A 17,097-nucleotide genomic window follows, 5' to 3' on the forward strand; every position below is an offset into this window, starting at 1 on the left:
AAATTATATGTAATTGGGAAATATTTAATGAAATAAAAATTATTAAACTAGAAAAAATATTTCAGTGCTGAAATCTAACACCCTATGCCTCTAGTTCACAGGAATTTAAAAATTTTAAATTTTTTTGAAGATTCTTAGAGAACAAGAAGACTTTGCTGTGTTCCTATTATATGCTCGTCCTAGCCAGATTATGTTGTAATGGACACTTTCTCCAAGGAAAGCACAGAGTCCTCAGAAACACAATTCATGATCAAAATAAAAGTGGGCACTTAACCAAAGTTCCGGTCCAGTATTTCATCCTGATTTAAATGTAAACGAATAACACCACGGTAAACAATTTAACAATTTAATTAATTCCTTTGATCAAACATCGAAGGAGCATCTATTATACACAAATAACATATATGCCTAGCACTGGTGAAGTACAAAAGTCATAGACAGAGCTCACAATCTAGTTTGTGGAACAAGACTAAAGGAGACAAATTTCTATCCTAACCCCCTCTCTCTAGTCGTCTTCTACTTTATTACTCCCCACAATACAATTCAGCTCCACTGGTCTGCTTGATGCTCTTCACAGGTGACACATCATCTCCTGATTCTCTGCCTTCGCACTGGGGCACCCCTCCCTCAATCCCTGAGACACTCTTCCTCCTCACCTCTACCTCGGTCCTTCCCTTGCTTCCTTCAAGACTCAGCTCAAATCCCACCTTCAGTAGAAGGCCTTTTATGGCTTCCCCCACTACTGGTGTCTTCCCTTTTATTTCCAGTATTTCTTACACATCCCTAATGATTTGCATATTGTTTTCTCCATTAGAACATGAGCTGCTTGAGGGCAGGGATCATATTTTGCTTTTTTTTTTAATGCCTAGAATTTATCATATTGCCTGGCACAAAGTAAGCAATTAATAAACACTTGCTGATTGACTGATAATACATACTGATAAAGTACTAAATTGTAAAGTAGAAAATTTAAAACTAAAGCAGCACATAATAATGAGCTAGTTGTGAAATACCAATAATAAGTGCAAAAGGAGTTTGAAAACGGAGATGTTATTGTGGAGTGGGCATTAAAGTATGCTAGGGGCAAAGAAGAAGTGAAGATAAAACTACTGAATAAATTCCAGTTGCTCTCTGTCACCTCTGGGATCAAATATCGACTCCTGTTTTTGGCATTCAAAGTCCTTCACAACCTGATCTGCTTCCTTTCTAATCTTCCCATACCTCAACACCCACGCCATTTATCCGCATCCATCCCTGCCCAAGTACTCCAGGATCCAGTAACACTGACCTCTTGGCTGTTCCTGGAACAAGAGGCTCCGTCTCCTGACTCCAAAGCATTTTCACCGGCTGTTCCCCCAAGCCTGGAATGCTCTCCTCCTCATCCCTGCCTCTGGCTTCCCTGGCTTTCTTTAAGTTCCAGGTAAAATTCCACCTTCTATGCATAGCCCCTTAATGCTCTTGCCTTCCCTCTGTTGATCGTTTCCAATTTATCCTGTATATGTCTTATTTGTACACAGTTGTCTGCATGTTGTCTCCTCCATTAATTATGAACTCACTGAAAGCAAGGACTGCCTTTTGTCCTCTGAATCCCCAGAACTTAGCATACTGCCTGCCACATAGAAGGCATTAAGTAAATGTTTACTGACTACCTGACTGAGGAAATTTTAGGGACAGGAGAGACCGTGAGGAAAAAAAAACACAGAGGAAGAAATGAGTAGGCATGTGGTAGGAGGGTAGGGAAGCCTACGATAAAAGAGTAACTGGAATGTAGGATCCATATATTAGAGAATGGTAGAGAATAAAGCTGGATATTTGATGGTGAATCTCGAAGTGTTTTGCTGAATGAATTAAAATGGGGAGGGACACAGAAGACAACAGAAGAAAGAGACTGGCTAGGGTAGAAGGTAATTCACAGAATCACAGAATGTCTGAATCCAGTGGTTTCAGATCATGGCAATTAGGATAGAGATGAAAGAAGAAATCTGAGAAACACTGACCAAAGTACTGACATTATATCCAAATCTCATTGAGAAAGTAATCCTCTGAAGGGCACATGGATTAACATCTAAGACTAAATAATGGCACTTCACAGATATTACTACTTAATAGTCAGCTAGGTGAGAATTCTTTATTTAGCTAGCATTTATCTAGCCCCTGAAAAATGCTTTGCAGCTATTATCTCAATACAACCCTGTGAAGTGGCTCCTACAGTTATTATAATTCACATTTTATAGATGAGAAAACTGAGGCTGATGAACTAAGTCACTTGCCAAGATCCTGCAGCTACAAAGTATCTGAGGCAGTAATGAATCCCAGTGCCCTGAACAAATCAAAGGAGCTCCCTGGTCCCCGATCCTGTACCTGGGATGAGAGACCTGAACTGGATGGGCCATGAATCCTTATATCAACTACATGGACCACTAGGTATACATCACGGGATCATAGATTTAAGGCTGGAAAGGATCACAGAAGAAATCAAGTCCAATCTCCTCATTTTACAGATGAGGAAACTGAGGCATTGAGAGGTCAAGGGACTTGCCCTGGGTCACACATCTAATAAGTACCTGAGGCAACATTTGAAATGATATCCTCTTGACTCCATGTCCAGTGTTCTATCCACTATTCCATTCTGGTACCTATGCTCTCTGTCGTATAGATTCTACTACTAGAAAATGAGGATAATGACATTTGTAAATCCCCAAAGTCTATAAAAAGCACTTGTTTCCACTTGTTTGTTATAACTCTTGCTATCCTCAGTGCTACATAAATATGGCATAAAAACTGTGGCATAATGGATAGAGTACTGGATCTGGTATCAGGAGGACTTGGGTTCAAATCCAGCTTCATGATACTTCCTCAGGGTTCTCATTTCTCAGGGTTGTTTGTGAGGATCAAATGTGATAATGGATGTAAAGCACCTGTCAAAGCTTCAAGTGCTATACAAATGTCCAATTATCATTATTATTAATTATTAATGTAAATATCACAGCTACAATACCTATTAATCACAATTGTTACAGTTTGGATTTATTTCATTATATTTCTTTTGTTTTTCTCTTTCTGAAGGATAGTCTCACCGGTGCTCATTAATGAAACCATAAGAAACTCAGGTGCCAAGCGAACAAAAAACTTAAAAGTTAAATTTATAATTCCTACTAGCACTTGTGGGAAAAACAAAGGTACTCCTAAAAAAAGTAGTTTCCTGGCCTTTGGAAACTATGCATTTAACTGCTTTATCTGCTAAAGCAATAAAAAAAAAAACTCAACACAACTTGAATATAAGAACAGTGTAAAAAATCAAAAATCTTGAAAATGTTAAGTCATATAACAGAACTCTAGAACTCTGATTTTTTTAATAAATATTTTTTTCTCCTTTCTGAAAATTTTGCCCACTCATTCCCTTGACTGGAAAAGCCTTTCAATTAGAAGGGGAGGAAATCAGTAGATTTATGAAAATGAAGTTATTCAGAATGAGACCGTTACTATAAGAGAGGCCCCCATCTTGCTCCTAGAAAAGAGGAAAAAAAAAGGGTCAAGTTTCCCAAAAGAGGTAGAAACAAAGTTTGACAATTGCCTTGTTTTTATCAAAACCATAACAGTTCTTCATTGTTGCTTTGTATCATGTGTGCTAAAAACCTTTAATAACAGAATAAGTAAAGTGTGTTTTACATGTACTGTTTTTCTGGGCTGAACTATTACATAAAGCTGAAGGACAAGTGAAGCTTCTCAAAGAAAAATGTTAATCGTAGCTTGTAAGGTATTAAATTCCCCTCTAAATGCTAACCCCACCAACAGTTCTCTTGAAATCAATCGATAGGTCAAAAAGCATTTTTAAGCACCTACTATGTTCCAGGCACTATGCTAGGCAGCATTATTCCCAAGAGGGCTTAATACAACATAACCATCCATGATTCTCATCTTCAAATTCAGCTATCATTATGGCTAGCATCATTAGGGAAAAAAAATTGAAAGATGGACTACTTTACTTGCTACAATAAAGAAACTAAACTTAGCATCCAGCATAAATAATTTGTCTTTCACATCTTAATTTGTTCCACACCAATCCAGGCTTCTGTCATCAATCCACTGGGGTCAAAATGCCCAGCCATTGCTGGCAGGAGGCTTTCCAAGATATAACAATAAAAAAAAAAAAGGACAAGACTTGTTCTTGTTTCTCCTTATTTAATGGAGGCAGGAAGAAAAGGAGGGAATAAAATTGTGTCATGCTGGACAATTCTATACATAAATGATTTCCTTTAAAATGATATGGCAAACTGGGGGAGGGAGGAGTGTAGAAGTAGTTGCCTATACAGGCTATTGTTTTGAATTCAGTTATTGGAAAACTATTCTGGCCCAACCAGAGGATGGATGAGTGGAAGGAGATAAAAAGAAATAAAGAATTACAGAGTAAGACAAAAATGTTACATAAAACTCATCAGAGGAAAAAAGCAACATCAGGTAAAAGAAGACATCTAAAGTTTTTCAGGTCTCCAGTAACAGGGAGGAAGACTGAAGCTATTAGCCTGATATTTCAGCACAAATAACCAATTCCCCTGGCATTTATACCTGACATACTTCAAACATGACTCATACACCCCTTTCTGCTCTTTTTAATCTCCTTGGGATAGATCTATTTATTTATGTATGACTCCTAATCTCAAAATTGGCATATTAAAGTCTGTAGGAGTTAAGAATAATTAACAAGTCAATGAATCATAGTTTTGTTTATAATTCTATTGTGAAGCATAACAATTATTGGCTTAAATTAAAAGTATCTGTTAATTAAAAGCACTAAATTGTAAAAATATTTACTTAGTCAGGAGCCTTGTTGTGAAATATATAATTTGTGAACATACCTATAAAAATTCAAACACATCATTATTTACATTAAAAACCCCAGTTACATAGGTCTGCATAGTACTGATTCACATGTGTTTTATAGAGCATAACACTCTATAAACATATCTTCAACATATCTTGAGCATGAGCAGCACTCTATAAACATATCTTCAACATATCTCATCTAATTTGTCACATCTACTTATTTCATCCATTCCCTTAATCAAAACTGCAATTTGATTCAGAGAATTTGGCTAAAATAACTTATAAGATTATGAAATAACAGGACTCATTCTTCTTAGGGGTATTTGAATTTTAAAGGAAGAACTTGTTAAGGCAAAAGCATCTCTAATTAGTGGAAATACCTATGGAAGTCCTTCTTACATATAAGTCTTCTGAAGGGAGAGATAGAAGGCAGGGGAAGAACAGGCTCCAGACAGACTGCTTTTCTTCTTCTAGGACGGCAAGATCACTACTTTGCAAGGGAGCCCATGCCATGTTGGATATCCCTAATTGTTAGAAAGTTCTGTGTGTAAACTGCCCACTTCCTCTTTTTGCAACAATCACTTTCATGTTAATCCCATAAAAACCTACTTCAAGGTCTTTAGAGAAACATAGGATGGACAGTTTTTCTTGAAATAAGATATTTCTACATAACTAGATATGAGATAAACTGTATTTTCTAGTATTTTTGTTATATATAAAAATGGAAAATGTAGATAATGACCTTTTCAGATACTACTCATCAGGTTTACCTATTTTAACAGGTTCATTGATACCTCAGACTTGTAGCTCACTTAGGAGCCGAAAAACCCAAAGTCCTGCTCACATTTATTATTTCATTTGTGCCCACAAATCAACGTAATACAAATGGAACCAATAGAACAAAGACTGGTTAAGAAACTTGTTCCAGGAATAAGTTCAAGTGAAGAGCAGACTAAGAACTTATTGATATAGATCAATTCTCTTTCCATGACACAATGGGGCAAACCCTCTACTTACTGGCCAGACTCTCTTGCTACATTCCTGTCTATAGAATGCTTGTTTATCCTGGCTATGGGATTACTTAGTTGTGTGGCCAAAAGCAAGTCATTTAGCCTCACTTATGGCTCAGCTTCCTCAGGTATAAAATCAGAGGGTAAGAAGATGATCTCAAGGATATGTGTAAGCAGTAAACATCTATGATTCTAGTTTGCATATAATTTGATGAATTTCAGCTATTATAAAAGGCTTTGAAAACAGAATATAAAAATACTATTCATTCACTATATTTTAAATAAAAAGTCATTTTATGCATTCATTTATATGATGAAAGATATAGCTCTTATCACTATAACTTAATGTGACAAATCAAACAAACTCTTAAGATCGGCACCATATAATCTAAATGATTTTTTAAAAAACTGAACCTGAAAGTAACTTAAATGAGAAATTTTGCTTTTGAAAAAATTAGAGACTAAGGTTGTACCCCTTCTAAGAACGACAGCTAAAAAAGAATGAAAACATGAAAAAAACCCAGTTGAAATTTGGCATTTACTAAAAGAAGAGGAGCAAGCAGAATTTATATGTTAAGACAGTTTCAAAAGAAGGAGAAGGGATCAGAAAGCTTCTTTGACACTATTAAATTTCTTTGGTGGTAGCTTTGGCTGGGAAGGCAAGGTATAGCAGTTTCTTTCAGGGTTCTGACCAAGAGATGGTGTCTGCGAACTTACAGGGATGGAACGGCTCAGGAACCTTGATGAAGAAGCAGAGAGGCCAGTGTAAGGTCGGAAGATGTACTCATCGGCCTTGGCGTTGTGCAGGCTGGTGTGGCTGTTCAGGGTGGTGCCAGCACTGGTGCTCCGGCTGTACTGGTTGTTGTTGAGCTCAGGGTAATTTCTGGCAGGTGGCTGAGAGCTGCCATTCAAGTGGTTGGAGAAATGGTTGACTGTATAACCTGTCCTAGTGGGCGGTGTGGTCTTTTTGCTCTCTGAATCATCTGTTGCAGCATGCAGGTTCCCTAGAGAACTGGCTAGTCGAGTATTTATGGAAAAGCTGAACAGAAACACGTGGGGGGGAAGGGAAAAACATACACAATGCAGATCCATGTAAAGAATTCATGATTTTAAGGCATCTATTTAAGACACTAAGGAAAAACGATGAGGACAATTTCTGATCAATGTACATGACGACCGAACAACTCCTTTCTCTTTCTTGATGATACTATATATTGCTTATATATGGATTCAAACTTCTGCTGCCAAAAAAAAAATTATTCAAGGCACAAAAAGCTAGGCTAAATGCTCTGAATCGGGATCTCTAAATAAAACATCTGGGGTCCTTTATATTCCAGGGCATGAATCAAATGAAAATGGCTTTCTTAGAAGAAACAACAGATTTTAGTATGCAACATTTAACTTAATGTACATTCAAACTGAAGCCTATGTCAACAGTCACTGACAAATTTAGGCTCCAACCACATATATCATGTGCATTATAAAATAAGAAATGAAAATACTATTTCATATTCACAGATTACAAATTCACAAGGACTGCCAAAATTTGAAGATTATTTCCTGGATCACTGTAAAGGGGAAAATTACAAGGTAGGCTTTTACACAAAGTTCTGCTCTTTAGTCTTATATTCAATTTAATGCTGGAAGAGAGACAGAACAAAACTTTCCAAATAACTCTTTAATCCTAGTGCCCCTGTAACCTGTTCCCACCCCTGAAGGTCACTAAAACAGTCATCTAACCAAATACAGACTGGTTCTACCGACCACTTAGCATTTGCCACCCCCTTCCCAGAGGTTACAGCTCTTTATGTTGGCTGCTACAGTCACAATCATTTTCACAACACTGACTAGGACTGAAACAATTTCTCACCCTGACACTCCAGGAAAGTGACAGTATCTTGAGGAAAAAGGAGAGAGAAAACATACCTCCTTGCGCTGGAGCCTGAGGAGCATAGACCTCTGTTTATTCTCTTGGCAGAGGCTGAAGGTGACAATACCACCTTGGAGGGCTTCAAAGGATATATGCAGCCTTGTGAGGAAGAGCACACTCTTTGGGGAGAGGTGGGAAAAAGCATCACATTACACTTCAGACACTTCAGAAATATTCAATAACTTTTAAAACAGATAAGAAAAAAATCCCAACTAGATAAAGCTAATAAAAATCATATACACCAAACACATTCTGATAAGCCTTTACTGACGTCTAATAATAGAAAGTAGACTGGACTGAAAGGTGACTATGCGGTGCCTAATAATCATAATGGCTTAGCATATGTGAGTTTACAAAGGATTTTCCCTACAATGAACGACCCTTGAAGGCCGGATGTAAACATTTATTTCCATTTTACAAGTGAAAAAAGTTCAGAGAGCTAAGTTAAATTAATCACCCAAGGTCACACTTTGTAACTGGAACTGGTCTTGTCTTCTAAATTCACTGTCCTTTAAATAATACGGCTTGCTTCTTAATGAGGTTGCTACCAAATGTGTTGACTCCTGAACAAAAATCTATATTTGTCTCTCCTTTCTCTTAAGATATTCTATGAAACAGGGACTTCATTTAACTGTATAATTCCATTGTCTCCCACCTCCTTTAGAAAGTACTTTGCCACCAAAACAAGGATGGGAAAAGTTATACAAAGGAAAGGTTCTCAAGCTTCCAGAGACTGAAGGGGGACTACCTTTCAGCAACCACTTAGCATTCACTAGACAAAATTTCTAAGTGTTTGATAAGAACTACCGAAAAAGAAGAAAAAAATCCCACCTAGGCACCTGGTGAATACAGTGGACCTTGAGTTAGAAAGATCTAAGCTCAAACTTGGCCTCAGATACTTACGAGCTGTGTGACCCTGGCCAAGTAACTTAATTTCTCTCTGCCTCAATTTCCTCAACTGTAAAATGGGGATAATAATAACACCTCTCTCTCAAGCCTGTAGTGAGGCTCAAATGAGTTAATATTTGTAAAACACTTAGCACAATGACTGGCACATAGTAGGCACTTAGTATACGCTCATCCACTTTCCCTGATGTAATTATTTAACCCCTTCTTTAGCTATCACAAAACTTTCAGATGGATTCCTGATACTGCTAACAACTAGGGAGAAAATTATGAATACGAAAAGACTGATCATTTCCTCCTTAAAATGGGAGGGATGAGAAAATATCAAAGGGCTGGGGGGAAAGTTCATAAACAGAAAGCAGCTATTCATTGTTTTCCATTTCAGAGCAACAGATACACTCTAAAAAGAAAAAGAAAAAGAAAAAGAAACCAATCAAGGGAAAATATGTGACTGAAGAAAATCTAGATATGTAGAAAAAGAGTCCTCCAACTTAGTGACTGAAAAGCAGTGACTTTGGAAAAGTCATCTGTAAATGGATAAGACTGTATTTGATCTTTAAGGTTCCTTAAGGTTCTAAACTTCTATGATCCTAGGTAACCTCTTAACATCTAAATATATGCAGTAACACTATATGGACAAATCATTCTGTAAATATATAACCACAATGAAATAAATGGAGATTGAAAATAAAAATGAAGTTAGGAATGACGATACGGTAGAGTGAAAAAAAGCCCAAGTTTTGGAGTCACAGGCCCTGGGTTCACTGATGTCAATTACCTATGTGACATCAGGCAAATCGCCTAACTTCCCGGGGCTTCAGCTTCCTCATCTATAAAATGAGAAGGCTGGACTGGTGGTCTTTAAGGCCTTTTCTGGCCATAGAGCCAGATCCATGATACCATGAGGACATCAAATAGCACTTCAAAATGGACAGGACACAAATTAGAAAACTCCAAATCCATGCGCTATTTTAGTTTTTAAGTATGTCCAAGTCAGGAAATCTTCCAAAGGATTATAGTTACAGGCTGTCCAGAAACCTGACTTTATCAGTATCTGTGAGGCTGTGATACTGATCTGGAATGTTGTCTCATTTCCTCCAATCGACTGAAATTAAAGCAAATGTTTACATATTACTAAAGAGTAAGGGAGCATTATTTTACCTCCTTATAAAAATATATGATCAGACAATTACATGCTATCCTCATGAAGTCACACTAGTGAAAATATAAAACTGGCAGGGAGAATTTTTAAAAAACTGACTTTTTACATAAGAAGCTTGCTTTTTTGATGCTTATTTCTCCAGGTCTGGCTTTCTATTTTGCTAATGTTCTTTTAAACTGGCTACTTTTCTTGACTCTACAAATACAACACTGCTATGATCTTAATTCAAAGAATCTTCTGTAACTTTTTATACAAAAGTAAGCAAAGAAGATTTCCAATAAAGATGGTGAAGTGAAAAGTTTAAACCAAATGCAGCTCCCCTCAAAAACTTGCCTGCAAGGATTAAAAAACAGTACCAGATGAAGCAATGATCAATAAATAAAAGGAAAATACTAGGCATCTTCTCCATCCAGACCAGGATTACACAGGAAGATGATCTGTGGGCACTGGAGGACCTGAAGCCAGTTCAGTTTCTACCAAACAATCCCTACTCAGCCTTGGCCTACTGAAGTTGTAGCAAGGGATAAAGCCACACTCTGTTAGGTAACTGTCCAAAGAAACAGAAGTGGGGCAAAGATGCCCTGGGGATCTCCAGAAAGACTGGAGACAGATCTCCAGGACAGCAAGCATGTTCTCCAATATTTGATATATTGTTGAGGCCTATCAAGATCATAGCAGGGAAAAAAACCAACTACCGATGGGTCACTGCACAAGAAAAAGTACACAAAAGAGAGACCAAGGCAAGCAGCTATATTAGGACCTCAGGTAACAAGGGCAAAAGACAAGGATTCAGGTAGAGTGAAGAAGGTCCTGGGTCCAGTACTGGACACAGCTCTCTGACACTGGCCATGGTTGTGGAGGAGGGTGTAAGGAAGAGGACCAGGAACCAGCCACCTCATCTAGAACTGTGGCAGGGCAGCAGCAGCAGCAGCAGCAGCATTCAGACTACACAGAAGGGTCAGCAATACCAGGGTCTAGCAAACCCATCCAAGAGGAAAAGAGGGGGTAGAATCTGGCTCTGGCATAGTGCCACAAACCTCCAGAAAACTATACCTTGAATCCAGAGCTTCCATAAGGGGCTAGAAAAAAGAAAAGACTCAAATATCAAAGAATCAAAGACTATCCTAAAAATATTGTAAGCAGGAAAATATTGGAAGACAATATCCCAAAAGGCAAAATAAAAAGGCTTAAATCCAAGAATAATTGTTCTGGAAAATGGAAGTATTACCTTATGGGGAAGAAAATGAATCTTGACTAGATAAGAGAACTTTCAGATACTCCTGATGATAATATCAGAAGCTGGGTAGAATTACAGAAATGCAAACAAGGGAGTCAAGAGAAATCGTGACAGGTAATTGCTGTTGTTCAGTCATTTCAGTCATGTCTGACTCTTTGTGACCCCATCTGGGATTTTCTCGGCAAAGATACCACAGTGATTTGCCATTTCCTTCTCCAGCTCATTTTACAGATGAGGAAACTGAGGCAAACAGGGTTAAGTGACTTGCCCAGGGTCACACAGCTAGTTAGGGTCTGGAGCCAGATCTGAACTCAAGTATTCCTGACTCCAGGCCCAGCACTGTAGCCACTACATCGCCTAGCTGACAGGTAAAGACATTATAGCAAATGGAGAGGTCTTAATCATGATGGAATGCTTAAATTCTAATAGGGGAAGAAGAGACAAAGGTCTCTTCAGAAGAGTCTTCAAGAGTCACAAAACAATAAAAGACAAAAACCGAGACTTGGTGTGGCTTTTGTCTTGATTTACTTGTTTTAAGAGAGGAAGGGGAAGAAAAAATATACTAGGGAAGAAATGAGGAAAGGAGAGGAACTTCCTGTTTTTCATAATTGGGGTGTGCCAGAAGAGGAGAATACAAACATGGAGGTAGAGGGGAGTGGGCACCTCATGAACCTCACTCATCTCTAAGCAAAGGTAGGTTGAAAACACACACATGTATATGCACAAATGCATACACTCGTGCAGAGCTTGGTGTATAAAAGCAGGAGAAGGAAGAGAGAGGTCAGAGTTGATGGGGGAATATTCATAAACAAAACAAACTCTAAAGGGGGTCATCAATTGATTAACCAATAAACATTTATTAATTATCTGCTATGTGTCAAATACCGTGCTAAGTGCTAGGTGCACGAAAATAAAACAGAAACAGCCCCCGTCTTCAAGGCGTTTGCATTCTAAGGCTGGGAGACAACATGAATCTACCCAAATATACGATAAGGTATACAAGATAGCTTAGGGAGGGAGGGCATTAGCAGCTGCAGGAAGGGAGAGGAAAATCTATTCCCAATCATGAATAGATGCTGATTTCATGACCATATGAGGGACAGAGTAAGTAAAACAGACAATGGTGATTACACAAAACTGATAAGCTTTTTCACAAACAAAATCAATGCCAAAGAGACCTGTGCAGGAAATTTCTCTGATAAAGGTCTGATATTCGAGCTAGGACAGAGGGAGCATGGAGCAATGGAGAGAAAGATGATCTGCCTCTGCTCCATCCTGGCTGCATGCCCCTGGAAACGTCACCTAACCTTCACAATGCTCCTCTCTGTAAGACCAGAGTTGCAAAGAAGTGCTGACTTGTTGGTAGAGGGAATTACCTCCTCTAGGAGTTCCCCATGCCCAGTTTCTAGCCCATCTCTATCAAACTTATAATAATCTATGCCCAGTTTCTAGCCCATCTCTATCAAACTTATAATAATCTATGCCCAGTTTCTAGCCCATCTCTATCAAACTTATAACAATCTACAAGAACAGAAAATATTGTCCAAAAGATTAAAAACAAGGTCAAAGAATACGAATGGGCAGTTCTCAAAAGAAGAAATGTTGATATGAAAAATCTTAAGATACATCAGTAAGTTACTGATGCACTATGGGAGAAGTTTTGAATTCAACCATTTTGGGTCATAATTCAGCACTTTATCCCCAAATCCACAAAACCCTTTGACCAAGAGGTATCACTACTAGGTACAGAAGTCAGAGGGGAAAGGACTCATATGTACAAAAATATTGACATTAACAGGTTTGCTGTCATAAAGAAGTGGAAACCAGTGAATGCCCATAAATGTGTGTGCATGTGTATGTATGCGCATGTGTCTGTGTGTGTGCATGTCTGTGTGTATGTGTGTGTGTGTGTGTGTGTGTGTGTGTGTGTGTGTGTGTGTGTGTGTGTGTAATGAAACATCATCATGCCATAAGAAATTACAAAAATGATAGATTCAAAGAAATACGGAAGACTTGGGGAAGGAAGAAGCATTCATATTGTGCCTACTATATGCCAGGTATTGTGCTAAGCCAGGGGTCAGGAACCTGTGGCCTAGAGGCTATGTGGGGCCTTCTAGGTCCTCAAGTGTGGCCCTCTGACTAAATCCAAACTTTGAGGGGATTTGTTCTGTGAAGTTTGGATTCAGTCAAAGGGCTGCACTTGAGGATCTAAAGGGCCAAATGTGGCCTCAAAGCCACAGGTTCCCCACTTTGTGCTAAGCACTTTAAAAAAAAATTATTTCATTTGATCCTCATAATAACCCTGTGAGATAGGTGCTATTATATCTTTATTTTACAGATATGGAAACTGACACAAACAAAGGTTAAGTCACTTGCCCAGGGGTCACACAGCTAGCAAGTGTCTGAGGCTGTATTATAATTCTAGTATTCTTAACTCCAGGCCCAGCATTCTATCCACTACTCCACCAGCTGCCCCAATATGTAAGAAATGATGTAGACTGAAGTGAGTTAGAACGAGGAGAATCAGGTAAAGTATAACAATTGTAAAAGATTTAAGAATTCTGATCAATGAAATGATCACTCATGACTTTAGAGGGTTGACAAAAACATTTCAGAAGAATGCTTCCATCTCTTAGCCAAAAGAGAATAAACTAAGCTACAGAATGAAACATACATTTCAAGCACAACCAATGTGAAATTTTGTTTTGCTTGTGTATTTATTTGTTATGAGAGAGCTTGGGGGGGGGGTTGGGGACAGAACTTGATAGCTCGTGATAGTGATTCTAAAAAAAAAGAAGAAAAGAATGTCATGAAACATTTAAAAAATACACAGAAAACAGCAGAAGGGAGTTCATTCAGTAGGAAGACAGATGAGCAAGATAGTTTAGTATTGTTTTAAATTTAATATACATTTTTAACAAGGCAAACTGTACATAATAAGTCCATCATTCAATATACAATTTTGTTTTTCTGCAATTCTTTGTATAATGCAATGTTATGTTATTGTTATACTGTCAACTTGTTAAATTGACAATAAAAAAGGAAAATTTAAATTAAAAAAATATAGACTCAACATCATAAAGAGTTGTATTACAGTTGTCATAGAACCAAAAAAACCTCATTTTATGGTAAAGTTGGAAAGAAAAATAGATTCTCAAGAAAACAAGGCCAATTTTTGAGTACTAGAAAACTAAAACAGGACGAGAAAAGGAATACAAAGCAACAAACCATCTGTCTTGGGCTCTTTAAAAAGCAGTGAAATTGGTTTTGGTTTTTCGCGTTAGCTTATTTTCCAAAAATGTTCACGCCTTAAATACATAAATAACTATGTGTTTACATATATACAACATATATAAAATATATGCATAGATATGTTCCAATTTAAGCCATATATAACAGCAGCTCATGAAAAAGGCATGGTGAGTAAAAAGAAGTAAATAAAAAAATGATTTTATGATTAGAAAATTAACGTTAGGCTTCTTTTATTCTGGCTCCCAATCATGGCGGTAACTTGAAGATAGAAATTAATTACCAGTTTGCTAAGTACAGTCTACCATTCTACTTCAGGAAACTGCCATTACCCTTCCTTTACGTCTCAAACTAGCAGCAAAGACTATCTCAAAAATCACAGGTCTGACGTAACCAAAGACAAGTTTAGCTTGGTTCCTTTTTATTAGGGGACCCTTAGAAAGCCAACTTTTTAGTGTGGTTCTAATACTACCATGACGTTTGGTGAAGGAATTTTCCTGCTCCTATAACAGAGACATAATTCACAGAAATTGTCAATAGAAAATGTCTACCAATCAATCAATCAGCATTTAATAAGGGCCTAGTATGCATAAGGTCCCATGAGATATGTACTGAAGGTCCAAAGACAAAATTGAACAGTCTTTACCTTCACAGAATTTACATTCAGTCAAGGGAAACAGCATGTTCACAAATAAGTATACGTTATATAAAAAAATAGATACATACATACATATGTATACATATACCCACACACATACACGCACATATATGTGTATATATATAAATGCATCTGATATATGTTCCTATGTATTATATATGTAGTCATCTGGTAGAGGCGGAACTAGCATTTGAGGGCATCAAGAAAGGTTTCATGTTGAAAGTGGTGCTTAAACAGAGTTTTGAAGGAAACAGAGCCCAAAGGGCTGAGATGAGATAAGAGTATACATTTTGGAAAATGGAGAATAGTAAGTTCAAAGGTGTAGAGATGGTAGATGTAATATGGTATGCAAAGAATAGCAAGAAGGCATGTTGGGATGGACAGTAGAGTGCAGGATAGGGAGTACTATTATAATAAGGTTGGAAAAGTAGTCCGGGGTCAGGTTGTGAGGGATTTTAAAAAATAAATGGAGGAACTTATATTTGATGCTAGAGGCTATAAGATGCCATTAGTGCTTAAAGAGTAAGTGAATGTCATGGTTATACCTGCACTTTAAGAAAATTCCACCTATGTGGAAGATGTAGAAAGGGGAAAACAATTAGAAGGTAACTTCAACAGTCTAGGTGATACATGATGAGGGCCAGGAGTAGAGAGAGGACGTTGTGAGCAGAGAGGAGGGTGGATAATATAAGAGATGCAGAGGTAGCAGTGACAAAATCTGGCAAAAACATGCAGTAAAGAAGAGTGAAAAGTCTAAGATAATGCTGAGGTTATGAATCTGAGTAACTGGAAGAATGGTGGTCCTGTTACCAGAATTGAGAAGTCTGGAAGAAAAATGAGTGTTTGGAGGAAAATATAATGAGTTCTGTTTAGGATATGTTTAAGTGGAGATGATACATAGAGGAGGACATCTAGTTTGACATAGTCAATAGGAAAATGAAGATGTGTAACTGGAGCTCAAAAGAGATTAGGGTCAGGTGTAATGACTCAGGAGTCATAAAGATACCATAGAGATGACAAGAAAACCCATGGGAATTAATGAGGTGCAGAGAGAGAAGACAAGAGGACCCAGGACAGCACCTACAATCAGGAGGTGTGATATGGACAATGAACCAGAAAACAAGACTTGAGAGTGGTCAGACAGGTATGATGAGATCCAAGAGAGATCAGTATCACCAAAACCCAGGCAGTAGAGAGTATTCATTATAAGAAGGTAAGTCCACCGTGTCCAACGCTAGAGAAGGAACAAACTGGGACGTGAAAATCTCACCTATTCTGAAAAGAACTCTCCCTAAAATCTAGCAGCCACTCAAATTATCATCCTATCCCTCTCCTCTGTTTCACAGCCAAACTCCCAGAAAAAAAAAAAACTGTGTATTGAGTATGTCCACTTCCTCTTCTCTCGTTCACTTCTCTGCCCTTTGCAATTTGGCTGCCAGTTCCATTTCTCAACTGAAATTCTTCACTGCAAACCTAATGGCCTCTTCTCAATCCTCATCCTTCTAACATCTTACCATGCTCTCATCCTAGACACTCTCTACTCCCTGGGTTTTGGTGACACTGCTCATTCTTCATTCTCATCTTATCTGACCACTTCTCAAGTCTCCCTTGCTGAGCCTTTGGAGATACCCCAAGGCTCTATCTTGGGCCCTCTAACATACTCTCACTACACAATTTCACTGGGTGACTTCATCATCTTCTATGCTGCTGCTCTCTCTTGGTTTTCATCCTACCTTTGCGACCATTCCTTTCATGGCCGTCACTCATATCATTCCCTTGGTGGCAGAGGTTGTCACCATTCAGACAGAAAAATGGAGATCCCTTGAAGAGATTTATAAAATTTCTATCTGCATGAACTGCCTCCATCTTTCCTCACCCCAATGTTCATTAAATTAATGGTAGATTTAAAGTCAAGAGTTCAGAAATTGGGTCCTACTGGGGGAGTTTTAAAGTAATTGCCAATTTCAAAACCAAGGCAATTTAAACTTTGTAGGCATGTATATATCATGTACTTCTCCAGGTCCTTGATATTACTCAGAAGTAGAAATAAAGCTGGGAAGGAATGATGGAGGACTTGGTAGCAAACAGAAGGGAATACCTGTTGTATCCTCATTTTAGCAA

The 17,097-nt window shown here is 38.0% G+C and overlaps 1 protein-coding gene across 3 annotated transcripts in view; it reads right to left on the reverse strand.

Annotated features, from left to right (window-relative positions):
- Window positions 1–17,097, reverse strand: part of CDC14A (cell division cycle 14A) — a 234,694-nt gene that overhangs the window by 16,681 nt on the left and 200,916 nt on the right. For 2 of the 3 annotated variants that reach the window (XM_020999913.2, XM_078154996.1), the window contains 2 exons: window positions 7,761–7,883; window positions 6,354–6,873 (listed from right to left, as the gene is read on the reverse strand). In XM_020999913.2, coding sequence (XP_020855572.1) covers window positions 6,438–6,873; window positions 7,761–7,883 — 559 coding nt within the window. In that variant the 3' untranslated portion in view covers window positions 6,354–6,437. Of the gene's footprint in view, window positions 1–6,353; window positions 6,874–7,760; window positions 7,884–17,097 lie in introns of those variants that run through there. The other variant, XM_020999923.2, reaches the window with a different exon arrangement.

The sequence above is a fragment of the Phascolarctos cinereus genome, unplaced genomic scaffold (genome assembly GCF_003287225.1).
Source record: "Phascolarctos cinereus isolate Bilbo 61053 unplaced genomic scaffold, phaCin_HiC Scaffold_5;HRSCAF=322, whole genome shotgun sequence".
Classification (NCBI taxonomy): domain Eukaryota; kingdom Metazoa; phylum Chordata; class Mammalia; order Diprotodontia; family Phascolarctidae; genus Phascolarctos; species Phascolarctos cinereus.